Source organism: Phragmites australis, chromosome 17 (assembly GCF_958298935.1).
Source record: "Phragmites australis chromosome 17, lpPhrAust1.1, whole genome shotgun sequence".
In the NCBI taxonomy this organism is placed as follows: Eukaryota; Viridiplantae; Streptophyta; class Magnoliopsida; order Poales; family Poaceae; genus Phragmites; species Phragmites australis.
The window spans coordinates 27,723,316-27,744,134 of NC_084937.1; the positions used below are offsets into that span (position 1 = coordinate 27,723,316).

A 20,819-nucleotide genomic window follows, 5' to 3' on the forward strand; every position below is an offset into this window, starting at 1 on the left:
AACAGCAGAACATAACTGCAGACTTTCTTAGTTCAGATGCTATTTACAAGAAACAGTTAAGCAAACCATGAGGTCATGTGCAAGAAAAATGATAGGCTCTTGGTTTTAAGAATTTTTCTCTGAGATGAGTTGAGCAGTGAGAAGATCAGAATCTCCAATTTAACATTAAGCATAAGGAAATGGAGTGCATACTCATCAACTGAATAGAAAACATAATTAGCTAACTTCTGAATTCAACACTACCTACATGAAACAGTCAAAGCAAACCATGAGATCATGCACAAGAAAAATATTAGGCACTTAGATTGAAGAAATTTTCTCAGATTGACGAATGAAATGCAATATACACGATACATCATTAGGCCAAAGAGAGTACAAGACGCTAATCTCCCAAAACTATACCACCAGCGAGAGCAACTGGAGTCCCGAACATCCAGGCCTACAAACAAAAATTACCTCCCTGCATTGAGACCCAACTAAAGATGTAACTTCGACAACTTTTGCCCTGGGGATCAAAAAGATTTAGCCAGAGTATAAATAGAAGCCGCTTGTATATACAGTACTTGGCCTATGTAAAGAAGAATGCCTTAATATTCTTCTTCCATGCCTTCCCACTGCATATGATCTAATGGTAGCCTTTTGCGCCTCTGGATTGATACATTTCCAACCTTATCTTTGCCTCTGGCAACAAGTTATCGATTATTGGGTCTTGCATCATGTACGCTTGCTTGGAGGCCCATTCGAGTACCGTGAGAATTTCTGCCTGTGCCAACTCCTCGCTGTCTGGGACATTGTGTGCAATGTAGCATACAAGGGTGAGTGCTGCAATCTGAACCACATGCTCACTGAAATACACAAGCTGAACTAGGTGCTTTGCGCCGCCTGCATCGATGATCGCTTTAGAATGGTCAACATGCAGGTAATTATCCGTGCACGCAAACTTGGTCAGGGAAATTGCTGCCTCTCGAGAGACATCTGCTTCCCTCTCATCAAGAAGCGTCACCAATGGTCCAATAATCCGAGTCTCTGTAGCACGGAAGGTTCTGGACAAGCAACCTAGCGACATAATGCAGGGAATTAGGAGATCATCATACTCAGCCTTCTCGACAACACGTAGGAGCTGGTCAACAACAGCCCGGGCAGCAGGAGAGGTTGGCTTAAATGCTGATCGTCGTAGGTCGGAATTCTGTTCAGCGACACAGCAGATCTCCATGAGAGCCATCGCAGAATTGTATTGCACATCACCTTCGCCTTTCTCAAGAAGAACAGCAAAGCAGAGCAGAGCCCTTGACTCTGTGATGCTCTTACAGATAGATGCATTGCCCCTGGCGAGCTGCCACAACGCCTTAGCTGCATTGGCTTTCATGTATGCCTTTGTCTCAGGGTCCTCGAACTCCCTCCCCCTTGTACTCGTTCCTGACAATGACACATTGTGCTGCTTCGTTGCCACAACACCACCATTACTAGCTATGTGCTTACCACTGCCCCCATTAGACTTCGCAGCCATGGTGGACTGCACCAAACTGTGCATCTCACTCTTGCTCTGGGAGACGTTTCCATTCGTGTATCTCATGACGCTGTGCTCCCCGGCATCCAGCAAGTCTGGGTGGGCTGCCGCACCGGTGCTGTTCCTTTTGTCCATCACCACGGCATGTATGGACATCTTGGACGTCACGGCGTACTTGGAGTGCTCCTGCACCGTCTCGAAGGCGAGGTGCCCGACGAGCAGTCGGATCACGTTGTGCTGCGCGAACGCGTCCTGGCACTTTGGGTGGTTCGCGGCGAGCTCCGAGACGGCCCAGGCCACCATGGCCTGCACCTTCATGGGGCCCTCTTTGAGCACCTTGGCGAAGGCCAAGCACGCCCCGGCTTGCACCATCTGCTCGACGCACTCCGGGTCGCGGCCGAGGAGCCCGATGGCGAGCGCGGCGTTCTCCTGCCCCTCGAGGCGGCCCTCCTTGACCAGCTTGAGCAGCGGCGGCACACCGTCCTCCTCTATGATGAGCTTGGAGTACCTGTCATTGTCGCGCGCGAGCGAGACGAGGCTGGCGGCGGCGTCGGCGCGGGCGTCGAGGTTGCCGGTGTAGAGCACAGCGATCTGCTCCCAGATGAGGAAGAGGATGGGCTCGTTCTGCGCGATGGGTGGCAGGCCGATGTGGGCGTCGAAGTCGTCGTCGTCGGTGGCCGAAGAGGAGACGCGGAGGAGCCAGGAGAGGTCGCCGATGGAGTTGTCGAGCTGGTTGCTCATCTTCTTGAAGGACCCGGCGGGGATGATGGTGAAGACGCGGCGAACGAGGCCGTGTGCGCGGCACTTGTCGACGAGGGCCAGCGCCTTGTCGAGCGCCTTCTCGGTGTCGTCGAAGATGCGGCGGGCCGGGCGCTCGTAGAGGTCGGCGCGCGCGGCCTGGCGGAGCAGGCCGGCGAGGCGCTCGACCTTGGCCTTGAGCTCCATGCATTCCTGGCGGAACGTGTAGGCCTCGTCGGACCACTTGATCACCTGCTCCGCGAGCTGGATCGGCCGCGCCAGGATCTGCTTGAGGTCGTCCATCTCGGCAGCCGACGCTCCCCCCTCGCCGCGCCGGCGCAGTCAACCAACCGAATGGCGGCCGGCCCCAAGCCCTAGAGCACCCGACGGGTGGTGCGCGGGCTATTCGGTCCGGCCTTCCTCCCTGCCTCCTCCGCAGGGTTGGAATTGGGGGAGAATTGGAGGAGGAGAACGGGGGGTGGTGCCGCGGGGGCGGCGGTGGTGGTAGGGAGTTAATTTGGCATTGGTTTTGGTTTTGGTTTTTTTGGGAGGGGGCCGCGGGGGTTGGGCGCGTGCGCGTGCCTTCGGATGCTGGCTTGGCTGGGAGAGGACGGGACGGCAGCAACGGCCGTCTCGTCTCGGCGCTGTGCGTTCCCGTGGCTTTTGCGGTGCTCTGCCTGCGCTATATTCGCGTCGGTTTGTCAATGCGCTGCGCCGAGGAAGGGAATCCATCGCCATCGGTTCGGGGATCGGCTTGGCTTGGCTGGCAGCGCTGGCTGGGTCCTGCTAGCTAGCGAGCGAGCGGCGACGTGCCGGGCAGGCAGATTGTTAGGTGCCGCACCACGTGGATGAAGCCGTCCTGCCGCTGTCCCGTGGGGATCCATTCATTGTGTTCTGCTCCTACTGCATTGCAGATTTGCATTTTGCATGCAGGCAGCTTAGGCAGAGACCCGACTGGCATTGTGATTCACATGTATGGTTGTAGTAGAGCATCTCAGCAGATTAATTAAATTTGATTTTTTCTATTTTTATTTAGTTATCCACTTCATAAGATTCTTTCTTCGTATTTCTAACACTCAAAAAACTACTTAAATCTCACTCTCCATATCTTATGTATCTATATTTTATTCATATCCAATTTATTTGTAACAGCTATTTCTTTTATGCAATGGTTATAGTGTAAATAGTAGCAGCACCCGTTAAACATTAAAATTCTCTAGGTAACTTAGGGTTGTCAATAATTTTAGAAATTAGTACATTAGTTTAGATGAATATTTATGATTTTTTCCTAATTTTTTGAAGTAAATTTATGTCCTAAAAATTCAAGCGAAATACAAAAGCAGCTAAATTTGGGGAATTTTTATTTAAAATTTGTAAGAGATTTTTAGTTGGAACCAATTAAAAGATAATATGTTATTTATTCCACAAGCACAAAAATCAGTGTGATTTTAGAAGCTTCAAAAGTTCACCTTTTGAATTTATAAAAGAGGGAAAAAGGAATAAATTTTGAAGCATTTGACAACTGGTTGCCTCTCTCTCCTTCCACCGACATGCACAGGAGCGGATAGCGAGGGATAGCGTATCGCTACATTTGCCAACGCTAGAGGGAGGGATAGCGACTCCACATTTATGATAGGGTTGTACCTGTGAGCGAGTTTGTGTATCTTTTTGTGATGGAAATGTTTTGAGTGTTTTGCTGCCTTCTATGTTGGCCTATCTAGATGCAGTTAGGTTCGTATGCTTTTTTACTAGTTTACAAAACATTATTTTCCATGAAGATTCCGAACCATCACTGATATTGCGATGTTTCAGATCCGTCGACATTCATAAAATCTTATTGGTGCGAATAATACATATAAATCTTTTCTGATATGAAGGTTTGATTTAACCTAAAATACCTATTCGGTATAGATTACAAACTTTAAACACTATAAACCACACAAAACACCTAATTTTGTTGGTGTTGCTTTGTTCCCATATGGTACTCTTTTCCGTTATAAAAGAGTGCCGTTTTGGATATTGATGTTAGCACGGCCACCAATACACTACCTTGATAACTAATTACTAATATAAAATATATGTAAAATATTGCAACATTGTAATATTATAAAACTATGTTTCAATACGAATCTAGCTATATCATATTCAAAAATTCAATCAAAATATTAAAAAGATATTGATGATTAAAATTTAAATGTGTTGATTGTATGCAATCTAAAATAAAATATTTTTTTGACCGAAGGAAACGTGTATCACTGAATGATTACAACTAATGAATTGTCTGGATGACATATGGCTTTTAATATTAGGTATCAAGGGTGAAATAATACCACATGGGCGTTCAATGAATGAAGAAGAAATCCATATCCTTGGCATCAAGTACATGGAACAATAATTGTTAGGCGCCTAATTGTTATCCATCAAACAAAAGTGTGATGTTGCCGGTATCTCTCCTAAGCATCTCGAATAGTATGGATAACTGATCAACGTACATGTTATCTATAGATATCACCGTAGACAAATTTTCCAATAGATTAGCATAGCATTATTTTCAAAATTAATATGAGTCCATAAGTCATAGAGTTTTATAGACTACACGCATGTTAAGAATGAGAAGTAGATTGCCTGCTAGTTAGTAGTGAAGTAGATTGCCTGCTAGTTAGTAGTTTACTTTTTCTCTCTTGGTTAACTCTCTTGCCACGTAAGAAAAAAATTGACGAAAATAGGCTTATAGCTAGGGACGAGGATCCTCTGACGTCGCGCGATGTCGCTGACACGTGGAGCCGGATCCACGTGTCAGTGATGAAGTTACCATAACATTGATGTCAGAGGATCCAGATCCTATAACTAGTTGATTTGGTACTGTTAGAGACACTAATAGGTGATCCATAGACTTCCTTTTCAACGAAGGATGGAAACATTTAGGAAAATGACTAGTAATAGCCATTTTAATTCGTAAAAAATCATGCAACAAACATTTTTGACAAACTGTAAATTCGTAAAAAAACATGCTGGATGCTACTATAGCTAAGCCTCACATACCAGTAGAGGACTAGGTTATTTTTACTTCCTGTCTGAGTGGATCCTACTACTTTTTTCTTCTTCTTTTGGCTACGACAGCATGAACAGATCAACCATCGCTTACCGGATGACAAATTAAACCGGTAATCTCGCTGTCGGGCTCGTTTTCTTTTCAGAAGGAAGTAGTAAACCGCATGCCATGCCGGCCTGGTCAATGCGACGGAGCAATGGTTTGTCCTTTGTGATGAGACTAGTGGTAGTAGCAGGGACCTGGTCGTTGGTCCGTTCATGTGGCCAACGACCTGGCGTTCGCAACCAGCCGCGCATGCAGTTGATTGGTTGTGCTGCAGCTGCAGGCACCTTTGCCGTCGTGGAAAGGCAAACCAGCCAGCAGCGTAAGGGAAACTCGTGTCGAGTTTTATATTTTTATAATTTTAAATGTAATATTTACAGATGTACTAATATACACAGTACATAAAAATGAGAGAATGTAATAATCAAAATATGTAAACTTTATTCATTCATGTCGAAATCATAAAGTACAGTTTCTCTCATTATACATATTACTTCGCAACGCATACGCTATCTGAATATCTTATATGATTTAGCGATTACTTTGTCTTGATTTTCAGGACTTCGTAAAGCGACTCCGGTTAATTACGCTCGTCTTCAGGCTACCTCCGATTAAGCTGCGCTAGCGGTCATCATATCGAGATTGTCTCCGAGTCTATAAGGCTGTAGTCACACGCAATAAAAGCAATAAAAGGAATAAAGAAACATGATAACAATCTAGCATGAGTTTTTTTTACTATTTATGCATCTCAGATCATCATCGGTCATGTATAGTCTCAGAATTATGTATGTATGTAAGAAGAGGTGAATTAGGAGTGTGACACGATGCGTAACTTCTACCGGAAGCGACAGCTAAGCCATAACCAGGAGCTCGACGTCGTGCTTGACTCACTAACCTTCTCTTCGGACCTCGGACTTGTCCTCATCAACCATCTCCGAAGGCAACTAGCAAGTAACACCACACAGGCAAAAGCCATAAAGGCGAGGATGATCACTTGTGGGCCACAAAGGCTTATGTCACAATGGCACTGTATTCTTTGCCACACAGACACTACGCCACATAGGCGGAGGGAAATCACTAAAGCATCAAGCCACAAAGGCAAAAGGCAGCAAGAGGGCTCGGTACAGCAGAGAGCCACATCTCTAATAAGTAGCAAAAAGGGCAATTACATAACAAACAGCCATATCCATGATAACAGAATGATGGCAACATTGATAGGCATCAAGAGGACAGCATCATAGCCCTTAACTTGATAAATAATATTACCATGCCATCAGAAGCTACCAGCTATCAAGGCGCCATGCACATCGGCATTCTCGGCAATAAGGTGGCCATCGATAGCATTGAAATAACAATGATGTCGTCTAGATGGGGTGAATAGTTATTTTTACAAAAATCGTGTTCTTTTATCATTGGACTAAACTTGTAGCGGAAAATAAACTAACGAATTTTTCACAAGTGAAAATTCTAAATATATTAGGCTCAAATAGTGCACAATTACTCTAAATAAGTGTAAAAGTTACAATCCTAAGGTGACAAAAAATTATTCAAAACTAACAAAAGATACTCAAAGAAACTCTAGTTGAAAAATTGAAAACACTATTTATAGGATACTCCGGATTGACCCGGAACCTCCACGTTCAGAGCTGATTGTACATTATTCAAAGTATTTAAATCCAGAACTTTTGGGTTCAGCAGAGAATGAACTCAAAACTAAAATTAAAGTATGCCTAAAGAATTCTAGCTCAAACCAAATCAAGTCATGTGTTACAAATGATGATTTCAAGTAGATCTATACAGAATCTACAATTAATTTCACACGAGCAAGTAGATCGAGCAATATGCATAAATATTGAGCAAGAACTAAGAAACAAGGATACAAGAGAGGAGACACAAGATTTATTTTCCGAAGTTCGGATATCTCCTCTAGAGGTTCCTACGTTTCCTTTGAGGTACTCGGTCACACTTGAGCTAGGTCTCTCTCAACCCTTTTTCTCTCTAAGCTCGGTCACACTTGAGTTTGGATTACCACTCTTGATTTCTTCCCTTCTGGAGATGAAACCAAAGACTTCACAAACTTTCCACAGCACACCACAACCTTAGATACTCACCGGCGACACCTAGCCGCCTAGGAGCTCAAAGCTCCAAGAGTAACAATATAACGACAAACTTCCTACCGATGAACTCGAGTGTTCAAGATGAGAGATACACTCACTTGCACTCAAACTTTCAATCTCTCAATCCAACTCAATTTTCTTTACAAATCATACATTATATTAGAGTGGGAGGGAGTTTTTTTTTGCTCTAAAATGTTTTTCTTTCGTGCCCAAGCAGCAGTCACAAATGATGGAGGTGAGAGGGTATATATACCAACGCCCCAAAACTAGCCGTTATATAGCTTTTTGTATTGACCCGGAGTATTTGGGTTAACCCAAAAACTTCGGGTTGGTACTAGAACGCTTAACCGAGAACCCTGGCTGGAGCTCATCCCGGAGACTCCGGACAGAACAACAAAACTCGAAGACTCCAGGTAAACTAAAGAAGGTCCAAACCGAGACCCCAACCTGGATCCTCATCCAGAGGATCCAGAACCAGGAAAATCCGGATTCCACTCGGAACCTCCGAGTTTAACATAACTGACTCCTGAAAAATGGTGATAACTTTTGATCCCGAAATTTGATTTCGATGATTTTAGACTCTATTGAAAGTTTACTGAGAGGGCTACACATCCAAATTGAATTCATCACCTCAAACACATTAGATAAAACTAGGAACACTCCACAACTCAATTCATACACTTTCACACTTTCCGCATAAGGCCCCTTAAGCTAACTCTCACTTTGGGTTGGCTAGAAAACTCTTAAGCACTGAGACACGATAATTAGCTCTACGTTGCATCCCTCTTAATAGTGCAATATAGCTATACTCTAAGTTCAAATGTAAAACTTGTTTGAAACAATTTGACCCTTTGAATGCTTTCAAGTACCGCTTCTTTCTTTCAAACCTTGAGGGTTGCAAACTTTCATATAATCTTCACTCCATCTCTTCTTAGTTCTTCGTATAATTGATACGAGTCACCCATAGCTTCCCATGGCCTCACACAATCCATTGGCATAAAGACTTCACTCATTCTTCACCATCGTCTTGTCCTTCGACGCCAAACCATTTGCTTGTCCTTCACCACCGGATGGTCCATCGTAACTGAGTCTTACTTGCCTTTCATTGTTTTGCTATAGAAAACTATTTTGCATCTGATATATTCAATAAATTCACTTTATCATATATAGAGCTCAATCTTGTTTTTCACTCTTAGCATATAGAATATCTCAATTCAGCTCACGCCTTCTTAAGGAACTTAACTCTAACTCACTCTAAAAACACAAAGCACATGTGTTAGTCTATTAAAACTCAATTGACAACTTTATACCTTAGTTACTTAGTCTTCACAAGTGACTTAGCCTTAATGTTTATTGTCAATTTTCTTTAAGCTTCTCCTTCTGAGCATCACCTAGAGCTCATTCATCTTGATGCATATCTCTCATCGATGCATCATATATGGAACAACCTACTAGTAAAGTTTTAACAATATTGTTAGTCTATAGGTATTATCATTAATTATCAAAAGCACACATAAGGGCTAAATGTACTATCAAGCATAACACGAGCAGAATGACAATAATCAAACTAGAACCAAGAGAATAACCATAGCGGAATGGGTAGTAGCATTGAGCCACCCAGGACAGCACCAATAGCCAGGCTATGATCAAAGCTGACCCAACACCAAGTGTAGGACATTATCAGGGCCAAGACAAAGGAAAGAGGAAACAATGTGCCAGCGAGCGAGCTCCAGTGAGAGGAGCACAACAGCAAGCATATAACCAAGACAAAGGCAAAATTTATGGCGATCGGGCTAGCACATGGGCACAACGGCGCGTGATGAGCGGCATGATGGCAAGGCTATCACGACTCGTGGCCAGAGCCCCGACTTCACTAGGGCGTGGCCGGACTACAAGACTTCAACGACGCTCGATTAGAACCCAGAGCTTCTTATGGCACATGACCTAAGCTCGAGCATATAAGGCATGACGACGGCACTGTCAGAGGCTCGCCGACTTGGCAATGGCCAAGGGTCAAGCTGAGCATGGTGCGGAAATGACTGATGGCCAGCGGTAGCACCACATCACGATGGTCGGGGACAAGCAGGAGCACAACAAAATCTGTAACCAACACATGCATGGCATGATGGCCAGACACCACAACGAGCATATGGGAGGAGGGGATCACGGCTGGACCTCACCTCAGGTTGGAGTCATGGCAGCAATGGTGATGAATCGACGGAGCGCTTCGATCGGTGGTGATGCGGCAAGGACACGGAGACGGCAAATCACAGCAGAGCTTCCACGTGATCTCTCCTCCCAAACTCCTCCCAAAATTTTTCCCCTCTTTCTCCCCAAAGATTTCTCCTTCCTCGGTGATGGTGGTGGTAAGAGCTTGATGCGGCAGGGCTTCAACTAGAGCAGAATAGATCTACCCCTCGGGCATCCCCTCCCTCCTCCTTATATAGGAGTGGCTCGGGGCTCCCTCGAAGGAGATAAACTCTAAGCCATTACCATTTAGGGAAGGAATCACGATCTATCACGGTTGGAGATAGGGGCGAATCAGTTTGAGGCAGCTGCCGTGGCGTGCGGGCTAGTAGCGCGCTCGTGCGAGCTCAGGGGCTCGGTCTTGATTGATGAGGAAGCGGCTTGGCCCAAGGAGAGCAGGGGCTTAGGCGAGGAAGAAGCATAGGGGTGATGCGCCCTTGGGCTGGCTCGGCACAGACTCCAGAAGAGGGAGAGGGGACAGAGGCCAAGCCAACGCGGTGGGATGTAGCGCGGAGTAGGGAGAGTGGGTGGCAGCGACACGAGATGATGGGTGGTAGCAGCCTTGATGGTAAGGAGGAGTCGGACCATGTCGGAGGATGAACTCCTGTCGCAGGGATCCCGAGAGACCCCTTTTTAGAGATTCGGCCGGGGGGATGATCCTGGATAAGCTTGTTGGGAAATAAGCGGGAACGGAAATAAATGCAATGGCTGGTGGGAGATGATCGCCCTGACGGGAGAAAAATGGGTGCACTGGGGTTTAGATAGGTTCGGGCCGCACGGAGGCGTAACACCCTACTCCTGTGTGAGCGTTATATCTGCCCTTCAAGGGAATTCTTCAAGGATGTATCTGATTACAAGAGAGAGAGACCTACTGAGAGCTTGAGGCTCTCGTGTTCTAGCTTGGCTTGAGCGGGTTTGAGCGTCTGTGTCCTCTTCTTCACCCACCGCCCTTTACGTGCTCTTCATTCTTTTCGTTTATAGGTGCGCCGACCTCGACATATCCTGAATGGGAAAGAGGGGATGCGAATGCCAAGGTGCCACGGAGAAAGGCGTCATCATTTCGTCTTGGCGAAGTGACAGGGGCGGTGGAGAAATGCGGCGCGCATCCGACCACCCGCCACTGTGGAAGCCTCCGGGCGCCATAAAGGGGGCCCACTGGGCAGCCTCAGAGGTGCCCGGTGCGCCCACCCTGTCTTGTCTTTCTACTAGGGCAGGGTGGCTGGCGGAGCGCGTCGATTCTGGCAACGTTATCCCGAGGCACCCGGGTGAAACGGGACGGGACCCGTGCATTTAATGGACCCACGCCCCCCTGCCAGTGCATGGCAGGGTCTGACACTGGGGCGTGGGCAGCTGAGAATGTCAGGATGTCAGGATGTCAGGCCGCGCGTGCCTATTAAATGCGGCATTGGGCCTTTGACCGGATGACACCCTGACGACGGGACCCTTCGGGTCGTCGAGTGATCTTGCGCGAACCTTCGGGGAACCGAGTCCTCGGGGGCTGCCACGTGCAGCCCCGAGCACTCTCTCCCGAGTACTTTGGGAGGATCTTCGGGGAACCGAGTCCTCGGGGGCTGCCACGTGCAGCCCCGAGCACTCTCTCCCGAGCACTTCGGTGGGACCTTCGGGGCACCGAGTCCTCGGGGGCTGCCACGTGCAGCCCCGAGCACTCTCTCTCGAGTACTTCGGTGGGACCTTCGGGGAACCGAGTCCTCGGGGGCTGCCACGTGCAGCCCCGAGCACTCTCTCCCGAGTACTTCGGTGGGACCTTCGGGGAACCGAGTCCTCGGGGGCTGCCACGTGCAGCCCCGAGCACTCTCTCCCGAGTACTTCCTTCCCGGTATTTGGGCTCTGCGGATCATCGGGGAACTAGGGTGCTCGGGAACCAGAGGCGGCGGCCCCGAGCACCTTCTCCCGGTACTTAGCTTCTTCTTACCTTGCAGGGTGGTGACATGTGGCGGATGGCCGGCCTGGTCTCGGGACTTAGGGACCCCTGGTTCTGAATACACCGACAGACCAGAGGGGTCGAATTGAGAAGAAGATAAGGGAGAGGGGAGAGGCGGCCAGGCTGGGCTTCTTGTGGTGAGGAGAAAAGAGAAGCAAACGGGCCAACCTTAGGGAGAAAAGAAGAGAGGAGGGCCAACTTGAATTGCTTGGGCCGAAATGAAAGAGAATCGGCAGGCCTGCTCGGGCTGAAAATAGAGGGATAAGAATTAGAAGCTAGTGCCCTTTCTTTTCCTTTCTCTTTCTATTTATTTGTGGTATATATACATGCATATTGCACATGTATACAACAAAATATCATCATACAAATGCTCCCCCCCCCACTAAGTTGAGTTCTAGGAGAAATGAGCAAGGCTCGACTTGGTGCATAAAACTTCTGACGGGATCTCCACTGCGACATTGGTAGGCGCCAGCCAATGAAGACCTCATGCGAAAGATTTGATCAACTATATTGCGACCATGTAGCAACCACGATGCCAGCCAATAGGGTTGAAGGGTTTTCATAGCTCCACATAAACCGCACTGGAATGCTTCATTGCTCCCGATAATCCTCAGTTGTGGTGGGACTCGGTGCCGCTTCCAAGGTGATTCTTGACTTCACTACAACCTTGGGAGGTGCCAGTACAATGTTGTCGAATGAACGACTAACTCCACTGCGACCTTGGGAGGTGCCAACCAGCAAATGTGAAGAGTAAATGATAGACTCTACTACGACCTTGACAGGTGCCGGCTAGTGTTGGTGTAGAATGATTATAGATTCCATGCGACCTTGAGAGGTGCCAACACAATGAAGGTGTAGAATGATTATAGACTACACTGCGACCTTGGAAGGTGCCAACACAGTGTCATCGAACGAGCTGCAATAGCTACAAGAAAATTGTTAAATGATAATAGAAGGGGAAAATGAATAATAACATCCCTATTTGATGCATTTGATGTTAAAAATAGACTTTTTTGTGTCACCAAGTTATAAGATGACCCCAAAATACGACCACAAGAGACTCCTTCCTCTGGAGACAGCGAAAAGTCACACAGTTGCTTTTAATTGTATGGTAGTTCAGTGTACGTGTGTGAAGAGCACATGTTTGAAAACACTTCTGAAAACGGTGGGGGTTCCCAAAAGCTGTCTCCTCGGCCAGAGCACGTTGATAATCCTGTACTTCTTGGGGGTTGTATTTGTGAGTGGTAAAAATGAATGGGAAACAAACTACGGTATGGTTGCTTCCATTTTCTGCGAAGGTGGTTGTAAGATCTATATCCTAGGATCTCTTGTGCCTCCTGTATCAGTCTTTGGATCAAATAGCTGATACACATAGTACAACAGTTGTAGTATCAAAAATAAATTTTGTACATAATTACTAAGGTTCAAAGTACAAAATGTTACAACCCATATTATATATTACAAACCTGGCCGAGAGGTCAACAAAACGCAACGAAAAATAAAAGCTAAAGCCACAAGCAGCTTAGGGTGCAAACGTGACTTCTAACTTTACTCTTCATCCTCGCCTTCACCTCCAACGAAATCGGCATTCGCTTCCTCATCTAAATGGGAGCAGGAGTGAGTATAGAAGGTACTCAGCAAGTCCTACTACTTCAAGGTCCTGGTAGATGCATAAAGCGGTAATTCAAAAATGAGGCTTTACGGTTTAATTGTAAGCGTAAAATAGTTTATACAAGTATTCAATTATATCATCTATGGTTCACTTTATAATAGTTTAATTAATTTAAAACCGGATAACAAGCTATATCTGGGGTTTTTGATCCTAGGAGGGGCTACACATCACTCCACAGTTTCTGCCATCACCTCTAATGTACCTTTAGTACCACATAGCTGTTTCTTTTGGATCGGTCAAAGACTAAAACTCATGCATTATCATGTAGTTGTGGCCGTGAATTGATTGAAATTTAAACTACTATTTTATTATATCATAAATATTATACATGTATTTCTATAGAAGAGAGCCTGGGGCACCCCGCTTGGCCCTGGCTGCGCCTGACATCCTTTCAGCATGGGATGAAGATTTCCTAGTTTTGGGGGGCGTTTTGTGCAATAAAACGTGAGGATTTCTGAGGGGCTAAAGTGAAGTTTGTTCCTCCTGATTCTCAGCCTTACCCCTCTTCCATCGGACGGTTCTCGTGAGCCTGACGAGCAAGCGTAAGCCGTGCGCCGGTTCGCACCGAGCCGCCGCCCGCTCGGGTCGGGACCGGACACTTCCCCCGAGCACCACACTACACCATCCCCACCACCGGCGCGGCGGCTCCAGCCGTCCCTTCACCCACTCTCGTCTCCGAGCACGGGAGCTCGACGCGCTCACGGCGGGAGATGGTGAAGATAGTGACGTACAACGTGAACGGGTTGCGGCCGCGGGTGGCGCAGCACGGCTCGCTCCGCCGCCTCCTCGACGCCCTCGACGCCGACATCATCTGCTTCCAGGTACGGCCGATTGCTAAACCCAGCTTGCCTCAGCGTCGCACTTACACCCGACTAATCTCGCTATGTGTCGGAACCCTAGCTCATACCTGCCTGTGCTTATCTCTCACTGCCCCGATCCGTGAAATCACTGTTATCGCACTGTATATTCGACAAAATGCGAATGGGCGGAGTTTGAATTCTATTGCTATTGGCACTTGATTTCGGAAAAAAAAAAGGATTGTATATTGTTTAATTTTGACCAACGAGTTGATTATGTGGTGGGATGCAATGCACCATTTGTTCAGTCAAATGCATAGAGTAACTGGGTGAACTGGGGCTAGGCTTCTGATTCATTTGAACAAACTGTTTGAATGCCTGCTTTATTGTAGGAGACCAAATTGTCGAGGCAGGACCTGTCTGCAGACGTCATAATGGCTGAAGGATATGAGGCTTTTGTTTCATGCAATCGCACATGGAAAGGGCGTGGGGCATACTCTGGTAAGTTGCTATGGAATCACGACACTTAACTGGGTTTTCCGATATGGTTGAATTGTATCCTGACGCATAGTTGGTGGCCTGCTTCGATATGTTCTATCGGTGTCGTGACACTTTAAGTTTCTCACCATGAATTTCATCATTACGTGTTCGCACTTAATTTCTGTACTTAACTCCTCTGTAGGCGTTGCAACATTTTGTCGAGTAACAACAGCATTTTCCAGCCAGGAGGTTGCTTTGCCAGTAGCAGCCGAAGAAGGCTTTACTGGACTACAGGACTACGCCAAAAACAGTGAAATCCTTGGGGATTTCGTTCTTGCAATGCCTGTAGAAGAGGAGGGTCTTGGTGAAATCACGCGAGAGGACCTGCTAAGTGTGGACAATGAGGGGCGGTGCATCATCACTGATCACAGACATTTTGGTAAGTAGCTTGTTGCTTCGAAAGGAACACAACATAACTGCCATGCATTATTTCATTATTTTTTGGTTGTGTATTTGTTTTGTTCTCTGTATGTAATGATATCTCTGCACCATTTGTGTAGTTCTTTTCAACATATATGGCCCAGCTGTTGAAGAAGATGATAAAGAGCGGGTTCGTTTTAAGCTACTATTTTACAAGATATTGCAGGTACTTTGTGTGCATCTCTTTTAACATGTATTTTTTATGAGGAACATTTTAATAATACTTGTATTTCTCCAATGTTAATTTCTTAGATATGGGATGTTCTTATACTTTCTTGTGCTTTCCAATACCTCTTAGAAACGATGGGAACATCTATTGGCTCTTGGAAAGAGAGTTTTTGTTGTTGGTGATTTGAATATTGCTCCTGCTTCTATAGATAAGTGTGATGCGCCGCCTGGTTTCGAGAAGCAAATGTAAGCCCTTTTTACTTTATTTTTTTGTGATATTTGCTTGCAATTTAATGGTATTTAGGGGCGAATATCTTCTGAGCTTGCATGATTTTATGAAATGGATAAGCTCGGCAGTCTTACTAAAGATACTAAGATACCAGTCTGTTACATAAATCTCTGCCCTTGTAATTTTGATCTAGGCATAAGTGTAAATTTTCTTAAAAGTATCTGTTGTTGGCTGCTGTACTAATGTATGTGATGTCATAGAATTGGGTGTGTCAGTTAATCAATGGAATGTATAGCACAGTAGTTATTGTTTCTTAAATTTAGAACAAAGGAGAGACATTTCAATATGATATATATATATATATATATATATATATATATATATATATATATATATATATATATATATATATATATATATATATACGGCGAGATCCCCCAGTTACAACCCGAAACACTATAAGTTACAACTTGTTAGGTAGATCAGTTACAACTTCACGTCTAGAAATGCATAATTGCAACACGAAAGTTACAACTTGTGCACTGCGCACATCCTCCAGTTACAACCCGAAACACTATGAGTTACAACCTGTTAGGTAGACCCGTTACAATTTCACGTCCAGAAATGCATAATTGCAACACGAGAATCTAACACTGTGAGTTACAACTTGTTATTCGCACTGCGCACATCCTTCAGTTACAACTTGTTAGGTAGACCAGTTACAACTTTACGTTTATAAATGCATAATTGCAACACAAGAAGCTAACACTATGAGTTACAACTTGTTATTCGCATTGCGCATATCCCCTAATTACAACCCGAAACACTGTGAGTTACAACTTGTGAGATGTGCACAGACATGAACTACAGTGAGCATACCTGCATAATATCTATACAGTATGTATATATTTATTTATTTATATAATAGCTTGATACACCTTACACTATGAAGGCTTTGAGCCCAGTATGTTTTTGTTTTAATAACTAACATTTACAAGGAAGCTTGAAACTAATGTTTTGGACTAGGACTTCCACTTGTGACAAATGCACTAGTTTAATATAATCATGCAAATGACTAAGTGATCAATGTTATTGTCTCTTTTCGTTAAAAGGAGTTCAAATTATGAAGCACCCAGGAATAACACTATTGGTTTTATTATCCTTGTCCTAATTAAAGGTTCCGAGAATGGCTGAGATCTATGCTGAAAGAACATGGAGGTCCCTTTTTTGATGCTTTCAGATCAAAACACCCTGAAAGGTACTGGAATGCCCCCATACATCCTCCATGTTTACATAATGTGCTACTCCAATCTCTTGTGCTCTTGATTTTGTTATTACTAGCTGCTTATGTTCACTGGGTACACGGAGACCATCACACTGATCAGATTTAGATCCCCCTTTGCAACAATTAGTTTTGAGTTTACCCAATTTTCCTTCTCCATGGTTGACTTGTAAACCCATAATAGACTTCTCCCACAAAGATTACTTTCGAACCTGTACTTTGCTATTCTAACCTTGCTGCATTTCTGTGATGCAGGACAGGCGCATATACTTGCTTTAATCAAAAAGTTGGTGCTGAAGAATACAATTATGGTTCTAGAATAGATCACATTCTCATTTCTGGTGCCTGTCTCCATCATTGTTATTCTGTGGAAGACCATAGCATTTATTATTGCCATGTAGAAGAATGTGAGATAATGAATCACTTCAAAAGAGGGAATTCTGAAAAATTGTCAAAGTAAAGAATAGTGGGAACTAATTTCTTTCTGAGAGAGAAGTGGATCATATGCAAGATTTGCAGTGTTACACCAGAATGATTTACTCTATTCCATTGTCTACAGGTGGAAAGGAGGAAGGAGTAGTAAGCTAGAAGGATCTGATCATATTCCAGTTTATATTTTACTGAAAGAAATACCTGAACTTCCAGTTCATAATATCCCACCATCAGCTGCAAGATATCTTCCAGAGGTCCGTGGACGACAATCGACTATTGGTGAGTGTATTTTAGTGTTACGCAAGCTTTTTGTTATAATTTGCTTTGGCACTTTTCAGAATATGTGCTGAAACCAGGCTGCATACATTGTTTACCATGCTAAAGTAGCTTAAGTTGCTCCATTAAAAAATAAGTAGCTTAAGTTGTTCATGGAATTGTTCTGTGTCACAGCTTTCAGTCAGATGCATTACTAAGTAATTCTTCATTTTCTTGTCTGTGAATGTTCTCTTGATGTTGTTTTAGTTTACATGCCTCTGACAAAATCTACAGCTCTTTCCATAAAGAACTTTTGGCTGAAGCAACTGCTTGTATTTCATAACTTTCATGGGAGGAAGTCATAACTTGCTTCAGGACTGTGGCTTTCTTATACATTTATTAGACACATACCTTAACTATATCGATTGAACGCTGATCTCTGCCAATTATTGTTCACAACTTCACATTTTCCTGATGTTGATGGTTGATTTCTGAATTTTTAAAATATGTTGACACTGTGCTTGGTTCAGTTCAGAAAACAAACCCTATCTTTTGTCATGCTTAATAGCATGTTTTGCTGTGCATCACGCTTGGTTTCGTAGGGCTGTTCTTTGAATATTTAGTTCATTATAGTTTGTAAGGCAAGCACTCTGGTCTTATATACCAGCTAAGCATCCCTAAGACCCTAAGTTCTTGGCTACACTTTGCAGGAAGGAAAACTTGTCAAATGGTATTGTTCTTGTACTGACCACTTGTGTTGTTACAATTTGCAGTATCATTCCTCAAGAAAGGGAAAACTTATGAACCGCAAGATGCCACAAATTTAAACTTATCCGAGGATAGAGTAGATGATAGCTGTTGTAGCGATGGCTTGGAAAATAAAACTATAGCTAAGGAAGAACTGGCAGCTAGTATAACTGAGTGTTCAAAAGGTGGTAACCTTCCTAGTTTGATCTGTAAGGGGACAAATCTTGATCAATGGATAAATGGTGGTTCAAGTGGTGTCTCCCATAATAGCAAGAAAGCTTCATTTTCTAGCACCAAGTCTGTGCCAAACAAGAAGATTAAACGCAACTTATCCTCTCAACCAACAATCAAGTCATTTTTTCAACAACCAGGGTCAAAGACAGGAAATGCCAGTACCAGTACCTTAGTTACTCCAGTGGAAACAGTACATTATATGAATGAAACTTGTGTTCCAAACGATGATAGTCTGCCAGAAAACATGCAGTGCACAATTTCAGCTGCCGAAGATCAGGGTAACACAAATACATCCTGTTCACTTTCAACAGACAAGTGTAATGCTGCAACATTAGAGTGGCAAAGAATACAACAAAAAATGAAGATGACTCTACCATGTTGCAAAGGACATCGTGAACCATGCATTCCAAGGTCTGTGAAGAAGGGCTCTAATATAGGCCGTTTATTCTATGTCTGTGCTCGTGCTCAGGTACCTATATTCACAATTTACTGCTCAGCAGATATCAGTGGAACAGTCAAATAGGCTATGAACAATGTAAATAATCTTTTCAGAGAATACACAGCATTATTATCGTGCTGTGACCACCATTTTTTGTATATTGTCAGGGACCTGCATCAAATCCAGAAGCGAATTGTGGTCACTTTCAATGGGCACCTGTAAAATCTAAAGAGAAATGCCTGTGACAGTTTTTCTTCTTTTGGTTGAAAGAATTCCTTCAGCACTCAGTGTAAGTCTTACCTATTCTGCATACATGCTGTGATGCTCAGATGATTTAATTTAATTTTGTGCTAACTTCAATTTTAATTAGGAGTCCAGGACATTTTGCTTCCTGTGAGTCTGGTATATCACTTGGTCCGAACGTACTGATGTTCTTGTGGAGAGCGAGATGATCTTTTAATCAGCACTAATTTATTTGACAAAACAGGTACATATAATATAACCCTGTATTTAGTTGGTTGTAACTTGTGACACTAACAAAATGTGGCCTTCTGTTGGTTGCCGAACAATCAAATGCCACCTCAGAGATCTCTTCTAATTGTTTTTGTTTATCCTGGTTGGTTAGCTTATCTTTGCAACCAACATATGAAAACTCTTAATAGAAATGGCTAGTAGTGTAGAAACCCGATGAAATCAACTGAAGTTAATCCTGTAGTAATATTTTATATTGCAGCTAATGTGGGCATTATAAAACAAAATCGTTTAAGTATTGTGGTGTTGTTGCCTATCTCTTTCTAGAAATGAAGCGTCAGTTGCACAGGGAGAGCGACAGATAAGAAGTGTTACTCGGACACGGGTGTGGGTGTCCGATTCGGCAAACTCTAGAAAATAGGATTCGAGGTTCATCTAATATATATCATGCTAGGCTTCCATGTGCTGGGCAGCTGGCCCATTCAGCCCGCCTAAAGTAACTTACCCTAAGTCCATAACCCCCTTCCCAGCACACATGCAGCTACCGCAGCCGTTGTTTCTTTCCTCGCTGTTCTCTCGCTCCCCTTCCCCAGCAGGCCAGCACAGCTTCGTCGCCGCCATAGCCGCCATAGATGCTTGCTGCCGGCCATCATCTCACACGACCGACTAGCAAAATCGGTAGCCCATGCTTGCCTCTACTCTTCTCGGACGCCACCTGTCGCCCCAGGCTCGCTCTCCATCTCCTGAGGCCGGTGGGCACTGGATCCAGCTGTGGCTGTGACAGCATATCTCCACGAACGAGCTAAGTAGCAGCACCTCTCTTCTTGAGTCAGCCCTTTGGATTCACCGGAGAAGAGTCTAGTGCGATGTGCGTCGCACTGTGTCCGGTGCGTTTCGACGTAGCAAAAAAAAAAAACATTCTCTTTCCAACATTTATTAATAAAGAGAGAAGTATTTATTCATTTCTGCCGGGTGGCATGCCAGTCATGGCAGGTTTTATTTCTTTCTTTTTTAAAAGGATAAGATAGGGCACATAAAGAATTAACACCGTGTGTCTGATATAGCCTCTGTCAACAACCATTTGGGGTGAATCCAGGTCTACCTTTCCAATCTGTGAACATGCTAGGTAAAACAGCCTAAGTCACCAGAGAAATGGGTTTGAGCGAAAGAGATTTGACTGACATTACTCATAAAAGCACCCAAGCATGAGATGCCAGATACTCTTTGGTATACACTGCGATGATGCCATAATGCAACATGCATGCTGCACTTATCATGGGTCCTTGTGGCCCCAAATTTGTCACCGTCTCGCCATAAAAAAAGAGCATCACTAAGGCCTTTGTTTCTACGGCAAAAAAAATCTTGCCCGGCCTGACACCACCACCACACCTAACGCCAACTGAAGCATTGAACCAGCCAACAAAACCGACAGCTTCAACAAGATAGCACCGGAGCTCACAAGAACACGCCTTGCTTCCTCCTCCGGAT

At 44.6% G+C, this 20,819-nt stretch overlaps 2 protein-coding genes across 3 annotated transcripts; one reads left to right on the forward strand and one right to left on the reverse strand.

Annotated features, from left to right (window-relative positions):
- Nucleotides 1–337: 337 nt before the first annotated feature.
- LOC133897700 (uncharacterized) lies at nt 338–2,916 on the reverse strand. Its single transcript, XM_062338504.1, has one exon. It carries the CDS (start codon nt 2,546–2,548, stop codon nt 626–628), a length of 1,923 nt encoding a protein of 640 aa, XP_062194488.1. The 5' UTR covers nt 2,549–2,916; the 3' UTR covers nt 338–625.
- Nucleotides 2,917–13,835: 10,919 nt separating this feature from the next.
- LOC133897602 (DNA-(apurinic or apyrimidinic site) endonuclease 2-like) lies at nt 13,836–20,739 on the forward strand. 2 transcript variants are annotated; one of them, XM_062338389.1, is made up of 11 exons: nt 13,836–14,138; nt 14,507–14,615; nt 14,797–15,033; nt 15,155–15,240; nt 15,373–15,488; nt 16,649–16,729; nt 17,009–17,209; nt 17,313–17,464; nt 18,214–18,890; nt 19,028–19,149; nt 19,239–20,739. In XM_062338389.1, the coding sequence occupies exons 1-10, from the start codon at nt 14,028–14,030 to the stop codon at nt 19,103–19,105; spliced, it is 1,848 nt and encodes a 615-aa protein (XP_062194373.1). In that variant the 5' UTR covers nt 13,836–14,027; the 3' UTR covers nt 19,106–19,149; nt 19,239–20,739. The 2 variants fall into 2 exon arrangements, with proteins under 2 accessions (XP_062194373.1, XP_062194375.1); XM_062338391.1 differs by having other exon boundaries at nt 19,231–19,803.
- Nucleotides 20,740–20,819: the final 80 nt, after the last annotated feature.